Source organism: Pseudoliparis swirei, chromosome 6 (assembly GCF_029220125.1).
Source record: "Pseudoliparis swirei isolate HS2019 ecotype Mariana Trench chromosome 6, NWPU_hadal_v1, whole genome shotgun sequence".
Lineage (NCBI taxonomy): Eukaryota > Metazoa > Chordata > Actinopteri > Perciformes > Liparidae > Pseudoliparis > Pseudoliparis swirei.
The window spans coordinates 695,062-708,754 of NC_079393.1; the positions used below are offsets into that span (position 1 = coordinate 695,062).

The 13,693-nt window shown below is 48.3% G+C and overlaps 1 protein-coding gene across 6 annotated transcripts in view; it reads right to left on the reverse strand.

Annotated features, from left to right (window-relative positions):
• cep290 (centrosomal protein 290) overlaps positions 1 to 13,693 on the reverse strand; it is a 54,207-nt gene continuing 40,514 nt past the window's right edge. For 3 of the 6 annotated variants that reach the window (XM_056416920.1, XM_056416921.1, XM_056416923.1), the window contains exons 33-49: positions 13,250 to 13,510; positions 12,527 to 12,634; positions 12,177 to 12,385; positions 8,137 to 8,350; positions 6,919 to 7,056; positions 5,581 to 5,802; positions 5,246 to 5,338; positions 5,031 to 5,173; positions 3,966 to 4,121; positions 3,498 to 3,618; positions 2,648 to 2,782; positions 1,681 to 1,767; positions 1,408 to 1,566; positions 1,095 to 1,190; positions 847 to 1,016; positions 633 to 765; positions 1 to 298 (exon numbers count right to left, since the gene is read on the reverse strand). In XM_056416920.1, coding sequence (XP_056272895.1) covers positions 101 to 298; positions 633 to 765; positions 847 to 1,016; positions 1,095 to 1,190; positions 1,408 to 1,566; positions 1,681 to 1,767; positions 2,648 to 2,782; positions 3,498 to 3,618; positions 3,966 to 4,121; positions 5,031 to 5,173; positions 5,246 to 5,338; positions 5,581 to 5,802; positions 6,919 to 7,056; positions 8,137 to 8,350; positions 12,177 to 12,385; positions 12,527 to 12,634; positions 13,250 to 13,510 — 2,643 coding nt within the window. In that variant the 3' untranslated portion in view covers positions 1 to 100. Of the gene's footprint in view, positions 299 to 632; positions 766 to 846; positions 1,017 to 1,094; positions 1,191 to 1,407; positions 1,567 to 1,680; positions 1,768 to 2,569; positions 2,783 to 3,118; positions 3,351 to 3,497; positions 3,619 to 3,965; positions 4,122 to 5,030; positions 5,174 to 5,245; positions 5,339 to 5,580; positions 5,803 to 6,918; positions 7,057 to 8,136; positions 8,351 to 12,176; positions 12,386 to 12,526; positions 12,635 to 13,249; positions 13,511 to 13,693 lie in introns of those variants that run through there. The other 3 variants (XM_056416922.1, XR_008832056.1, XR_008832057.1) reach the window with 3 other exon arrangements.

Below are 13,693 nucleotides of genomic sequence, written 5' to 3' on the forward strand. Positions count from 1 at the left end.
TGATGTCTACTCAACACTTTATTGTCATGTTCGTATAAAACTAGGTTCTCACACACGCTGAGCAGTAGCCCATGACTCCCTCTTAAAGGGACAGTAACCGTTAGCTGGCGGGTGAGTCGGGCCGTTGGTCTCTCACTCCGAACTGGTGGCACACCTTCCTCAGCCGCTCCTCCAGCAGGATGTTCTTCTTCACCTCCGCCCTGTAGTTGTACTTTAGGTCTTCCACCTCGTCGAAGAACGTGGGGTCGAAGTTCTGCAGCTCCGCCTTCAGCTTCTTCACCTCCGCCTGAAGTTTGTCCTTCAAAAGGAGACAATAAATATATATTATTAATATATGTACATTATAATATAAATGTATAAATTATATATTTTAGAATATAAATATATATAAAATAAATAGATGTATATTTATAAATATATATATTATAGATATATATATATTATAAATATATATTTTATATATATTATAAATATACATTTAAATATATTATAAATATATATATCTATTATAAATATATTTTAAAAAGAAATATATCTATATTATAAATATATCTATATATATAAATATATTATAAATATATATATAAATATTTATATTATAAATATATATATATATATTTTTGGGCCTGTACCTGATCCTCTAGCAGCCGGACGCTCACCCGAGCGCTCTCCTCGGACTCCTTCAGCTCCTTCTGGAGGTCCCCCAGGCTGCTGGTCTTCATGGAGAGCTCCTTCTCCAGCTCCTTCATCTTGTTCTCAAACATCCTGCGGATTCAAAGAGCAGCTCAGAGTTCATCCTCTCTTCTCTACTGCCGACTGGATGGAAGAACAGCGTGGCGCTCGGACCGGGTCACCACGGAGCCCTTCCGGGTCTTGCCGCTCACTCCTTCGGCGAGGGGCGTGGCCAGAGCGTCCCGCAGCCTCCGCTTGGTCTGCTCCAGCTCCGCCTCCAGCTTCTCGTTGGTCACCTCGGCGCTCGCCTTGGTCTCCCTTAGCCGTTGGGCAGCGTCCACTTCCTGGAACACACACACAATAATCCAGGTGTTGTCCGGGAGCACGGACTGCGTGAGAACAGCTGCTGCAACGGAGCTCACCTGACGCAGACGCTGGTTCTCCAGCGCTCTGGTCTGACACTCCAGCCTGGAGCTCAGCTCGGCTTCACTCTGGCTCTTCAGTCGCTCATAGTCGCCCTAGGAACATACATATACTTATATATGTTATATATATTATAGAATATATCACATATATATATTACATATATAACATGATATAATTATATATATATATTACACATATATAATATATAACATATTCATAAATATATATGTTAAATACATTATATATATAATATATACACATCTATGTATGTATATATTATATATATACATATAAATATATAATACAAACCTTTAGTTTGGCGTGTTCCTGCTCCAGCGCCGTGTCTCTCGTGGCGTGAGCGTCGTGTTTCTTGAGCGCCTCGTTCTCCCTCTGCAGACGCTCCACCACCTTCTTCATCAAGCCCACGGTCTTCTCCAGCTCCGGCACCGTCTTGCCGCTGTGACCGGCCTGGTGATTACAAACATGTCAATTGGCTGCTATTCAAATCCCTGTTGTTGCTGCTCTTCCTGTGTGGTAGGGTCAGGGTCAGGGTCATGCATCGGTGACTCTGGGTGAACGTACTCCACGTATGTGCGTCAGCTTCTTCTCCACCTCCACTCGTTCCTTCTTCAACGCGCCGCACATCTCCTTCAGGTCTGCTACTTGATTCTGAGAGAACAAAGACTTCATATAGAAATACTGTGGAGTAAAGTTAACATCTGGGGTTCCTACATTATATTTTGTAGTTGTTTTAACCCTTTATACGCACTCAGTGAAATACTTGAAATTCAAAATGTCAACACTACAATGCTATTGGAGGACCTAACAAAACTGTTTTACTGTTCTATATATATTATGAATAAATATATATATGATAAATATATATGTATATCTTCTAATATATATATATATATTTGATAATATAAATAAATTTTAATCTACGCACTCATTGAAATACTTTGAAATTCAGAATGTCAACACTACAGTGCTATTGGAGGACCTAACAAAACTGTTTTACTGTTATTCTATATATATTATAAACATATATATTAAAAATTTATATTTTAGAATATATATATATATTAATAATATATTTTAAAATATATATATATGCATATTTGATAATATATATAGATTTTAATCTACGCACTCATTGAAATTCAGAATGTCAACACTACAGTGCTATTGGAGGACCTAACAAAACTGTTTTACTGTTCTATATATATTATAAATAAATATATTATAAATATATATATGTATATATATTTTAATATATATATATATATGTATATTTGATAATATATATACATTTTAATCTACGCACTCAGTGAAATACTTGAAATTCAGAATGTCAACACTACAGTGCTATTGGAGGACCTAACAAAACTGATTTACTGTTGTGACATAAAGAATGTATATATATTGTTTTTAGGTAAAAAATCAACATCAACTAAGTTTGTTGGTGCCTTGCCTGTTTGTGGTAAAGACTTAAAGAAGTTTATGACGCAACATTGGATTCTCTTCACTCTCCCCCTGATGCTAAGCTAACCGTTAGCCTCGGCAGGTCTCTGTCGCTCTGCTCCAGCTGGAAGCGCAGCTCCAAGTTCTCGGAGGCCAGTTTGAGGTTCTCTTTGTGGAGGTCCTGGTCCCTCTGGGCCGGCGGGCCGGCGCCTCGCCCCGAAGTCTACGGGAAAGTCAAGACAAGTGGAAATAAATCGTCCTGAGGAGCAAGTGAAAGGCAGCGATAGCTGAGGAGGGAAGGAGGGGAACACAGGAGCTCTGAGGGGGTCAACGACACGCCTACTACAGGGGCCTGGGGGCCCTGCACAGAGCTCAGGTCTACAGGGGCCTGGGGGCCCTGCACAGAGCTCAGGGGTCGAGCGTCCCTTCTGGTACCCATGAGCCTCTCTGGTAGTCTGCTCAGCGTGGAGTCCACATCTGGTTCGGGGCCTCCTCCTCCTCCTCGGCGGTTGCCGTGGACGACGTAACCGGTCTTCCTGAAGGATCCTCGGGTCGGTACCTCTCGTGGTCCGCGCTTCTCCTCCTTCGTCCTCTCCTTCCGCCACAGAGCCTTCTCCTTCTTCTCCAGCAACGTCGGCGCGACTCGGTTGTTCTTGTTCGGCCCAAACGTCCTCCGCTCCCCCGGAGCCGGTTTGGGGTTCTCCGGCGTCTTCGGCCGCCTCGGAGAACCCGGCGTGCGCGCGGTGGCGTTCGGCCACAGGGGGCGAGGCGGCGGACGAGGAAGCTTTCCCCTTCACGGGCCGTGGAGCAAGAGAAGCCAGTGAAGGAGAAACACAGGAAGGAGGGAGGCGACGAGAGCCTCTGTGGGATGTCCACGGAGTGATGCATTGTGGGTGCTCACTGCACAACCTGCCACATACAGGTGGGCGGGGACTCACCGAGGGTCTGGAGGCCGGCTCTTTGGGGGTCTGGCCCTCCGAGTGGAGTCTCTCCTCCAGGAGGCGGTTCCTCAGGGTCAGACTCTCCAGGGCGGCGTCACGCGGTAACGCCTGGCGCTGCCTGGTGGTCACAGTGGGTATCGTTAGTCATTTGATGTGTGTGTCTGTATATATGTAATAAATATAGATATAATTATTATATACAATAATATATTACTATATAAATATTATATATATATAGACAGGAGGAGAATTCTCTGGCTGTACAGAAGTCTATGCTTCATGTCTTAAAGCTGCATTCTCTCTCCTGACCACCAGGGGACTCCTCTGGTTGTATAGAAGTCTATGCTTCATGTCTTAAAGCTGCATTCTCTCCTGACCACCAGGGGACTCCTCTGGTTGTATAGATGTCTATGCGTCATGTGTTGAAGCTGCATTCTCTCTCCTGACCACCAGGGGGCGACGTACTTGATGTTGAGGACGAGCGCCTCCAGCTCAGAGTTCTTGTCCCTCAGCTCCTCTAGCTCCGCCTCCAGGTCGCTGCACCTAGCCCCCACCACCTGGTCGGAGGTCACGCCGCGACCCCTCACCTTCCTCTGGAGGGCGCTCTTCTCCTGCTCCAGCCTGAGGAGCAGAGAGCCTCGTTGCCATAGTTACCATAGATACGACATGGAAATAACTTTTAAAAGTCCTTGACCTTCTAGGTTCCCCATGACCTTCCAGGTTCCCCATGACCTTCCAGGTTCCCCATGACCTTCCAGGTTCCCCATGACCTTCCAGGTTCCCCATGACCTTCCAGGTTCACCATGACCTTCCAGGTTCCCCATGACCTTCTAGGTTCCCCATGACCTAGGTTCCCCATGACCTTCCAGGTTCCCCATGACCTTCTAGGTTCCCCATGACCTTCCAGGTTCCCCATGACCTTCCAGGTTCCCCATGACCTAGGTTCCCCATGACCTTCCAGTTTCCCCATGACCTTCTAGGTTCCCCATGACCTTCTAGGTTCCCCATGACCTTCAAGGTTCCCCATGACCTTCTAGGTTCCCCATGACCTTCCAGGTCCCCCATGACCTTCCAGGTTCCCCATGACCTTCCAGTTTCCCCATGACCTTCTAGGTTCCCCATGACCTAGGTTCCCCATGACCTTCCAGGTTCCCCATGACCTTCTAGGTTCCCCATGACCTTCCAGGTTCCCCATGACCTAGGTTCCCCATGACCTTCCAGTTTCCCCATGACCTTCTAGGTTCCCCATGACCTTCCAGGTTCCCCATGACCTTCTAGGTTCCCCATGACCTTCTAGGTTCCCCATGACCTTCAAGGTTCCCCATGACCTTCTAGGTTCCCCATGACCTTCTAGGTTCCCCATGACCTTCCAGGTCCCCCATGACCTTCCAGGTCCCCCATGACCTTCCAGGTTCCCCATGACCTTCCAGTTTCCCCATGACCTTCTAGGTTCCCCATGACCTTCCAGGTTCCCCATGACCTTCCAGGTTCCCCTGCGCCCTGGCCGTGGGCCTGATGAGTGAAGCTGACCTGGCTTGGAGGTCCCTCAGCGTGGCCAGCTGCTGGCTCAGGGCCTGGTTCTCCCGCTCCTTCTCCTTCAGGGCGCTCCGCACCTTTTCCATCTTGGCCTGCCACTTCTTGCCCTCCTCCCAGCGCAGCAGCTGGGCTTTGACCTTGAGGGACAGACGTAGAGGTCAGGTCCAAAGCCAACGTGTCCGACGAGCACGCCTCATCCGGAGCAGAACCTTTTCGGGGTCGTCCTTGAGGCTTCTGCGGTCGGCCCGCTCCTCCGGCTCGGCCTCCGGGCGCCGGCCCCTCCCGTCCGGGTCCGGTTGGTTCTGAGAATCAGCAGAAGAGAGGAGCGCCTCCTCAACATCAGAATATGAAGCGTTCATTTAATTGGTCCTGGTGTCTCCTCATGAACTCTCCTTCCCCTCTTTGACCCCGTAACCTCTCACCACAGAGGTCAAGGAGAAGTGGTGAGCAAAGGAGGCTAGGAGGCATTGGACTGGGCGACATTCCTCAGGAGGTCAAAGGGACCCGTCTAGATTCATCCCCCACAATGCTCAGCGGCGCTCACCTGCAGGGCGCCGCTGAGCCTCTGGACCTGCTGCCGCAGCTCCCGGACCTCCTGCTGCGCCTCCTCCCGCTCGGCCTGCAGGCGCCTCTGGGCCTTCAGGCTGCTCTGCAGCTCCTGGTCCAGGCGCTGCGCCTCCTCCTTCAGGGCGCTCTCCCGGCCTCGGGCGGCTCTGGGGAACTCCTTCGCCGCCTGGAGCTCCTCGCTGAGCTCCTGCACCCGCAGCTGTGGAGGAGGAAGAGATGAAGAAGGAGACTTCTCTGAGTTCTCTTTACATTGAAGAAGGAGACTTCTGAGTTCTCTTTACGTTGAAGGAGACTTCTCTGAGTTCTCTTTACGTTGAAGGAGACTTCTGAGTTCTCTTTACGTTGAAGAAGGAGACTTCTCTGAGTTCTCTTTACGTTGAAGGAGACTTCTGAGTTCTCTACATTGAAGAAGGAGACTTCTCTGAGTTCTCTTCACGTTGAAGAAGGAGACTTCTCTGAGTTCTCTTTACATTGAAGGAGACTTCTCTGAGTTCTCTTTACGTTGAAGGAGACTTCTGAGTTCTCTTTACGTTGAAGAAGGAGACTTCTGAGTTCTCTTTACATTGAAGAATGAGACTTCTCTGAGTTCTCTTTACGTTGAAGGAGACTTCTGAGTTCTCTACATTGAAGAAGGAGACTTCTCTGAGTTCTCTTCACGTTGAAGAAGGAGACTTCTGAGTTCTCTTTACGTTGATGAAGGAGACTTCTCTGAGTTCTCTTTACGTTGAAGAAGGAGACTTCTCTGAGTTCTCTTTACATTGAGGAATGAGACTTCTCTGAGTTCTCTTTACGTTGAAGGAGACTTCTGAGTTCTCTACATTGAAGAAGGAGACTTCTCTGAGTTCTCTTCACGTTGAAGAGGGAGACTTCTGAGTTCTCTTTACGTTGAAGGAGATTTCTGAGTTCTCTTTACGTTGAAGAAGGAGACTTCTGAGTTCTCTTTATGTTGAAGAAGGAGAATTGTGAGTTCTCTTTACGTTGAAGGAGAATTCTGAGTTCTCTTTACGTTGAAGGAGACTTCTCTTTAGGTTGAAGAAGGAGACTTCTGAGTTCTCTTTAAGTTGAAGGAGACTTCTCTGAGTTCTCTTTAGGTTGAAGGAGACTTCTCTGAGTTCTCTTTACGTTGAAGGAGACTTCTGAGTTCTCTTTACGTTGAAGGAGACTTCTGAGTTCTCTTTAGGTTGAAGGAGACTTCTCTGAGTTCTCTTTACGTTGAAGGAGACTTCTCTGAGTTCTCTTTAGGTTGAAGGAGACTTCTCTGAGTGTGTATATATGAGTGTGTGCATGTTGATGGATGGGAAGTGGGCGGGGCCACCTTGAGCTCTCGGGTGTGGCGGTCCAGCAGCGCCTGCAGGTTGAGGCTCTCCTCCCTCTGCGCGGCGCCGGTGACGACCTGCTGCTCCGCGGCCGCCGTCATGTCGGCCCGCAGCTCCAGCAGCGCCCTGCTGAGCGCCTGAGAGGTGGAGGTGAGCGCCACAAACTTCTTCTTCATACAAACAACTAACTTTCTTCTTCTTTTCGGGACAAACAAGATTAGATTTTTTCCTAAGTGTTCCTAAAAATGTGATTTTTTTTCTTCTTTTCTCTTTTTAAAACCACTTTCAAGTTCTGTCATTTTTGTTTTTTTGACAAACAATATAATATTTTTATTATACTTTTTTTCCCTTTTTCGTGATAAACCAAACATTTTTTTTCAACAAACACAATTTTTCCCCCTTTAAAACAAATTATTATTATTTATTTTTTTCGTGACGAACTAATTATTATTAAAAAAATAGAAATTTTCTTTTCGTTGCAAACAAACTTTGTTTTTTTAAAATAAACAACCTTTTTTAGTTTTTGGTTAAAAAAAAGACCAAACTTGAATCAAATAGAATTAATATTATTATTACCTTCGCATTGAAAATGCCGGAAGGTTATGTTTTGATCGCCGTGTATTTATTTATTTGTATGCGTGTTATTCGCAAAACTCAAAAAGTATTGAACCGAATCTCATGCAATTTGGTGGGATGATTGTTTATTATCCGGGGACCAGTTGATTAGATTTTGGGATCTATCGGGTCAAAGGTCAAGGTCAAAGGTCATGAACAGGTCAAAATGTTCTTGAATCGCATGAAATTTGGTGGGATGATTGTTTATTATCCGGGGACCAGTTGATTAGATTTTGGGATCTATCGGGTCAAAGGTCAAGGTCAAAGGTCATGAACAGGTCAAAATGTTCTTGAATCGCATGAAATTTGGTGGGATGATTGGTTATTATCCGGGGACCATTTGATTAGATTTTGGGATCAATCGGGTCAAAGGTCAAGGTCATGGAAAGGTCAAACTCAGCACGATACATTTTTGTCCAATTGGCATGCAACTAATGCGAAACTGTTCATAATTCAATGCCCAATCTTGTGATATGCGAAGGTATGCGCTCTACCGAGTGCCCATTCTAGTTGTATTTATATTCTACTTGTATTGATTCACTGAGTGTAGATGTGGAGGCGTCCAGCGTGCATCACTTGTGACTGAAGGTCATGCTGCTGACCTTGAGCTGCTTCTCCTTGTGGCCCAGCTGCGCCTTCAGCCGCTCCACCAGCTGCTTCATGGCGCTGCTGGGCGAGCGCCCGCTGGCCTCTGTCTGGGCCGCCAGCGCCGCCCGCAGCTCGCCCGCCGCCTCCTCCGCCCGCGCCGCGCAGCCCGCCTGCTCCTCCGTCTGGGCGGCCAGAACGGCCAGCCGGGCGGCGTGGCGCTCCTCCAGCCTGCAACGCCCCCGTGTTAGACCAGACACGACCCGCACACTGGAGTGATGACATCACTTCAGGTCATCACTGTGAACGTATGGGGGGGGGGCTATGTTCTGCAGCTGGTGTAGACTATGTTCTGCAGCTGGTGTAGACTATGTTCTGCAGCTGGTGTAGACTATGTTCAGCAGCTGGTCTAGACTATGTTCTGCAGCTGGTGTAGACTATGTTCTGCAGCTGGTCTAGACTATGTTCTGCAGCTGGTCTAGACTATGTTCTGCAGCTGGTGTAGACTATGTTCTGCAGCTGGTGTAGACTATGTTCTGCAGCTGGTGTAGACTATGTTCTGCAGCTGGTGTAGACTATGTTCTGCAGCTGGTCTAGACTGTGTTCTGCAGCTGGTGTAGACTGTGTTCTGCAGCTGGTGTAGACTGTGTTCTGCAGCTGGTGTAGACTATGTTCTGCATGGTGTAGACTATGTTCTGCAGCTGGTGTAGACTATGTTCTGCAGCTGGTCTAGACTATGTTCTGCAGCTGGTGTAGACTATGTTCTGCAGCTGGTGTAGACTGTGTTCTGCAGCTGGTGTAGACTATGTTCTGCAGCTGGTGTAGACTGTGTTCTGCAGCTGGTGTAGACTGTGTTCTGCAGCTGGTGTAGACTGTGTTCTGCAGCTGGTGTAGACTATGTTCTGCAGCTGGTCTAGACTATGTTCTGCAGCTGGTGTAGACTATGTTCTGCAGCTGGTGTAGACTATGTTCTGCAGCTGGTCTAGACTATGTTCTGCAGCTGGTGTAGACTATGTTCTGCAGCTGGTCTAGACTATGTTCAGCAGCTGGTGTAGACTATGTTCTGCAGCTGGTGTAGACTATGTTCTGCAGCTGGTCTAGACTATGTTCTGCAGCTGGTCTAGACTATGTTCTGCAGCTGGTGTAGACTATGTTCTGCAGCTGGTGTAGACTATGTTCTGCAGCTGGTGTAGACTATGTTCTGCAGCTGGTGTAGACTATGTTCTGCAGCTGGTCTAGACTATGTTCTGCAGCTGGTGTAGACTATGTTCTGCAGCTGGTGTAGACTGTGTTCTGCAGCTGGTGTAGACTATGTTCTGCAGCTGGTGTAGACTATGTTCTGCAGCTGGTGTAGACTATGTTCTGCAGCTGGTGTAGACTATGTTCTGCAGCTGGTGTAGACTGTGTTCTGCAGCTGGTGTAGACTGTGTTCTGCAGCTGGTGTAGACTATGTTCAGCAGCTGGTGTAGACTATGTTCTGTCGCTGGTGTAGACTATGTTCTGCAGCTGGTGTAGACTATGTTCTGCAGCTGGTCTAGACTATGTTCTGCAGCTGGTCTAGACTATGTTCTGCAGCTGGTGTAGACTATGTTCTGCAGCTGGTCTAGACTATGTTCTGCAGCTGGTCTAGACTATGTTCAGCAGCTGGTGTAGACTATGTTCTGCAGCTGGTGTAGACTATGTTCTGCAGCTGGTCTAGACTATGTTCTGCAGCTGGTGTAGACTATGTTCTGCAGCTGGTCTAGACTATGTTCTGCAGCTGGTGTAGACTATGTTCTGCAGCTGGTGTAGACTATGTTCTGCAGCTGGTCTAGACTATGTTCTGCAGCTGGTGTAGACTATGTTCTGCAGCTGGTGTAGACTATGTTCTGCAGCTGGTGTAGACTGTGTTCTGCAGCTGGTGTAGACTGTGTTCTGCATGGTGTAGACTATGTTCTGCAGCTGGTCTAGACTATGTTCTGCAGCTGGTGTAGACTATGTTCTGCAGCTGGTGTAGACTATGTTCTGCAGCTGGTGTAGACTATGTTCTGCAGCTGGTCTAGACTATGTTCAGCAGCTGGTGTAGACTATGTTCTGCAGCTGGTGTAGACTATGTTCTGCAGCTGGTCTAGACTATGTTCAGCAGCTGGTGTAGACTATGTTCTGCAGCTGGTCTAGACTATGTTCTGCAGCTGGTGTAGACTGTGTTCTGCATGGTGTAGACTATGTTCTGCAGCTGGTCTAGACTATGTTCTGCAGCTGGTGTAGACTATGTTCTGCAGCTGGTCTAGACTATGTTCTGCAGCTGGTCTAGACTATGTTCAGCAGCTGGTGTAGACTATGTTCTGCAGCTGGTGTAGACTATGTTCTGCAGCTGGTGTAGACTATGTTCTGCAGCTGGTCTAGACTATGTTCTGCAGCTGGTGTAGACTATGTTCTGCAGCTGGTGTAGACTATGTTCTGCAGCTGGTGTAGACTATGTTCTGCAGCTGGTGTAGACTGTGTTCTGCATGGTGTAGACTATGTTCTGCAGCTGGTGTAGACTATGTTCTGCAGCTGGTGTAGACTATGTTCTGCAGCTGGTGTAGACTATGTTCTGCAGCTGGTCTAGACTATGTTCTGCAGCTGGTGTAGACTATGTTCAGCAGCTGGTGTAGACTATGTTCTGTCGCTGGTGTAGACCATGTTCTGCAGCTGGTCTAGACTATGTTCTGCAGCTGGTCTAGACTATGTTCTGCAGCTGGTGTAGACTATGTTCTGCAGCTGGTGTAGACTATGTTCTGCAGCTGGTCTAGACTATGTTCTGCAGCTGGTCTAGACTATGTTCAGCAGCTGGTGTAGACTATGTTCTGCAGCTGGTCTAGACTATGTTCTGCAGCTGGTGTAGACTATGTTCTGCAGCTGGTCTAGACTATGTTCTGCAGCTGGTGTAGACTATGTTCTGCAGCTGGTCTAGACTATGTTCTGCAGCTGGTGTAGACTGTGTTCTGCATGGTGTAGACTATGTTCTGCAGCTGGTGTAGACTATGTTCTGCAGCTGGTGTAGACTATGTTCTGCAGCTGGTCTAGACTATGTTCTGCAGCTGGTGTAGACTGTGTTCTGCAGCTGGTCTAGACTATGTTCTGCAGCTGGTGTAGACTATGTTCTGCAGCTGGTGTAGACTGTGTTCTGCAGCTGGTCTAGACTATGTTCTGCAGCTGGTGTAGACTGTGTTCTGCATGGTGTAGACTATGTTCTGCAGCTGGTGTAGACTATGTTCTGCAGCTGGTGTAGACTATGTTCTGCAGCTGGTCTAGACTATGTTCTGCAGCTGGTCTAGACTATGTTCTGCAGCTGGTCTAGACTATGTTCTGCAGCTGGTCTAGACTATGTTCAGCAGCTGGTGTAGACTATGTTCTGTCGCTGGTGTAGACTATGTTCTGCAGCTGGTCTAGACTATGTTCTGCAGCTGGTGTAGACTATGTTCTGCAGCTGGTGTAGACTATGTTCTGCAGCTGGTGTAGACTATGTTCTGCAGCTGGTGTAGGCTATGTTCTGCAGCTGGTGTAGACTATGTTCTGTCGCTGGTGTAGACTATGTTCTGCAGCTGGTGTAGACTATGTTCTGCAGCTGGTCTAGACTATGTTCTGCAGCTGGTGTAGACTATGTTCTGCAGCTGGTCTAGACTATGTTCTGCAGCTGGTGTAGACTATGTTCTGCAGCTGGTGTAGACTATGTTCTGCAGCTGGTCTAGACTATGTTCTGCAGCTGGTGTAGACTATGTTCTGCAGCTGGTCTAGACTATGTTCTGCAGCTGGTGTAGACTATGTTCTGCAGCTGGTCTAGACTATGTTCTGCAGCTGGTGTAGACTATGTTCTGCAGCTGGTCTAGACTATGTTCTGCAGCTGGTGTAGACTATGTTCTGCAGCTGGTCTAGACTATGTTCTGCAGCTGGTGTAGACTATGTTCTGCAGCTGGTCTAGACTATGTTCTGCAACTATGTTCCTCAAGTCCTTGAACGGCATTCTGGGTAATCTCGTGAGCGTCCCCAGACGTTCCCCCGTGTTCCATCGTTAACGCGAGTCTCAGACCGTCACCTGGCCGTCTCGTCGCCGTGCCTCCTGGCCAGCGTTGCCGTGGCGACCCTCTGGCGCTCCAGCTCTGCGGTGGCCAACCTCAGCTTGTGGGAGGCGGCCTCCAGCGACTCGTCCTGCTCGGCCAGCGTCTGCTGCAGCTCGGCCAATCGCTGCAGCTGCTGGGCGGCGGCGGCCGACGGAGGCCGGATGGCCGGCTTCCTCATCAGCTCCTGGACAAAAAAAGGAGAACACCTGAACGCTGCAGGACTCAGAGACACACACACAGAGACACACAAAGAGACACACACACAAAAAGAAGAGAAAGGGTGCGTTCAGGGCCCTTGGGTGAGGACACCGGGCCCTGAACGCACCATGGCCGTCTGCTTGAAGCGGTCCAGGGAGGAGTCCGTGTGCAGGTCCAGCTTGTGGTGCAGCGCTCTCAGCTCCTCCTGGTGCCTCTGGATCAGCTCCTCCTGGTCCTGGTCACAAGGAGCAGCATCACATGACGCTCAGTGAGCCACCAGAGCCACGTGCTCCATGAGCTCACCGTCATCAGATGAAGAGAACATCTCGTCAAGAGGTTATGAATCATGATGTGGATAGTACATATGTCTGGAGTTCTTCTAGTGGCTCAAAGGAAGGCCAGTTGGATAGCTTCACTAGCAGCATAACTGTTTTCAGCTGCGCTCACATCAAAAGGGTTTACGGGTTTTCTACCCCTCCGCTAGTCTTCTAAGGCGATAACACAATGTACCATTAGACCACTGGAGATGGGCCTCTAGACACCAGAGAATAGTCACGACCTCATTAACTATGTAGACTTCATTACACACCAGAGAATAGTCACTACCACATTAATTATGTAGACTTCATTACACACCAGAGAATAGTCACTACCACATTAACTATGTAGACTTCATTACACCAGAGAATAGTCACTACCACATTAACTATGTAGACTTCATTACACACCAGAGAATAGTCACTACCACATTAATTATGTAGACTTCATTACACCAGAGAATAGTCACTACCACATTAACTATGTAGACTTCATTACACCAGAGAATAGTCACTTCCTCTTCAGCCCGTACCTGTCTGGCCTGAGTCAGCTGCCGCCGGTATTTCTTCAGCACGTCCTCCTTCTGGCCGAGTCTCCCCTGGAGGTCTTTGATGGTCTGGTGGGCGAGCGCCGTGGGGGGGGGGCGCTCCGCCCGGCCCTCCTGGAGGTCGGCGAGCAGCCGCTCCCTGTCGGCCGAGGCCGGCAGCCTCAGCCTCAGCTCGTTGATCACCCGGTCCCTGGACACCACGTTCTGCTCCGCCTTCCACAGAGACGCCTCCTTCTCCTTCAGCTTCTGCTGGGGGGGGGTTCCATCTCAGTACATTCCTGTGTACTCTGACATCTGGCTGACCTGAGCGTCGTCCCTCTCCTCCCAGTGTGTTGTTGTGATGCTCTTCACCTGGTGACATGTTCTGGTGTTGACACCTTGTTGCTATTGACTACTGTCACCACTTTGTGAGAAGAGCTAAATAATTAC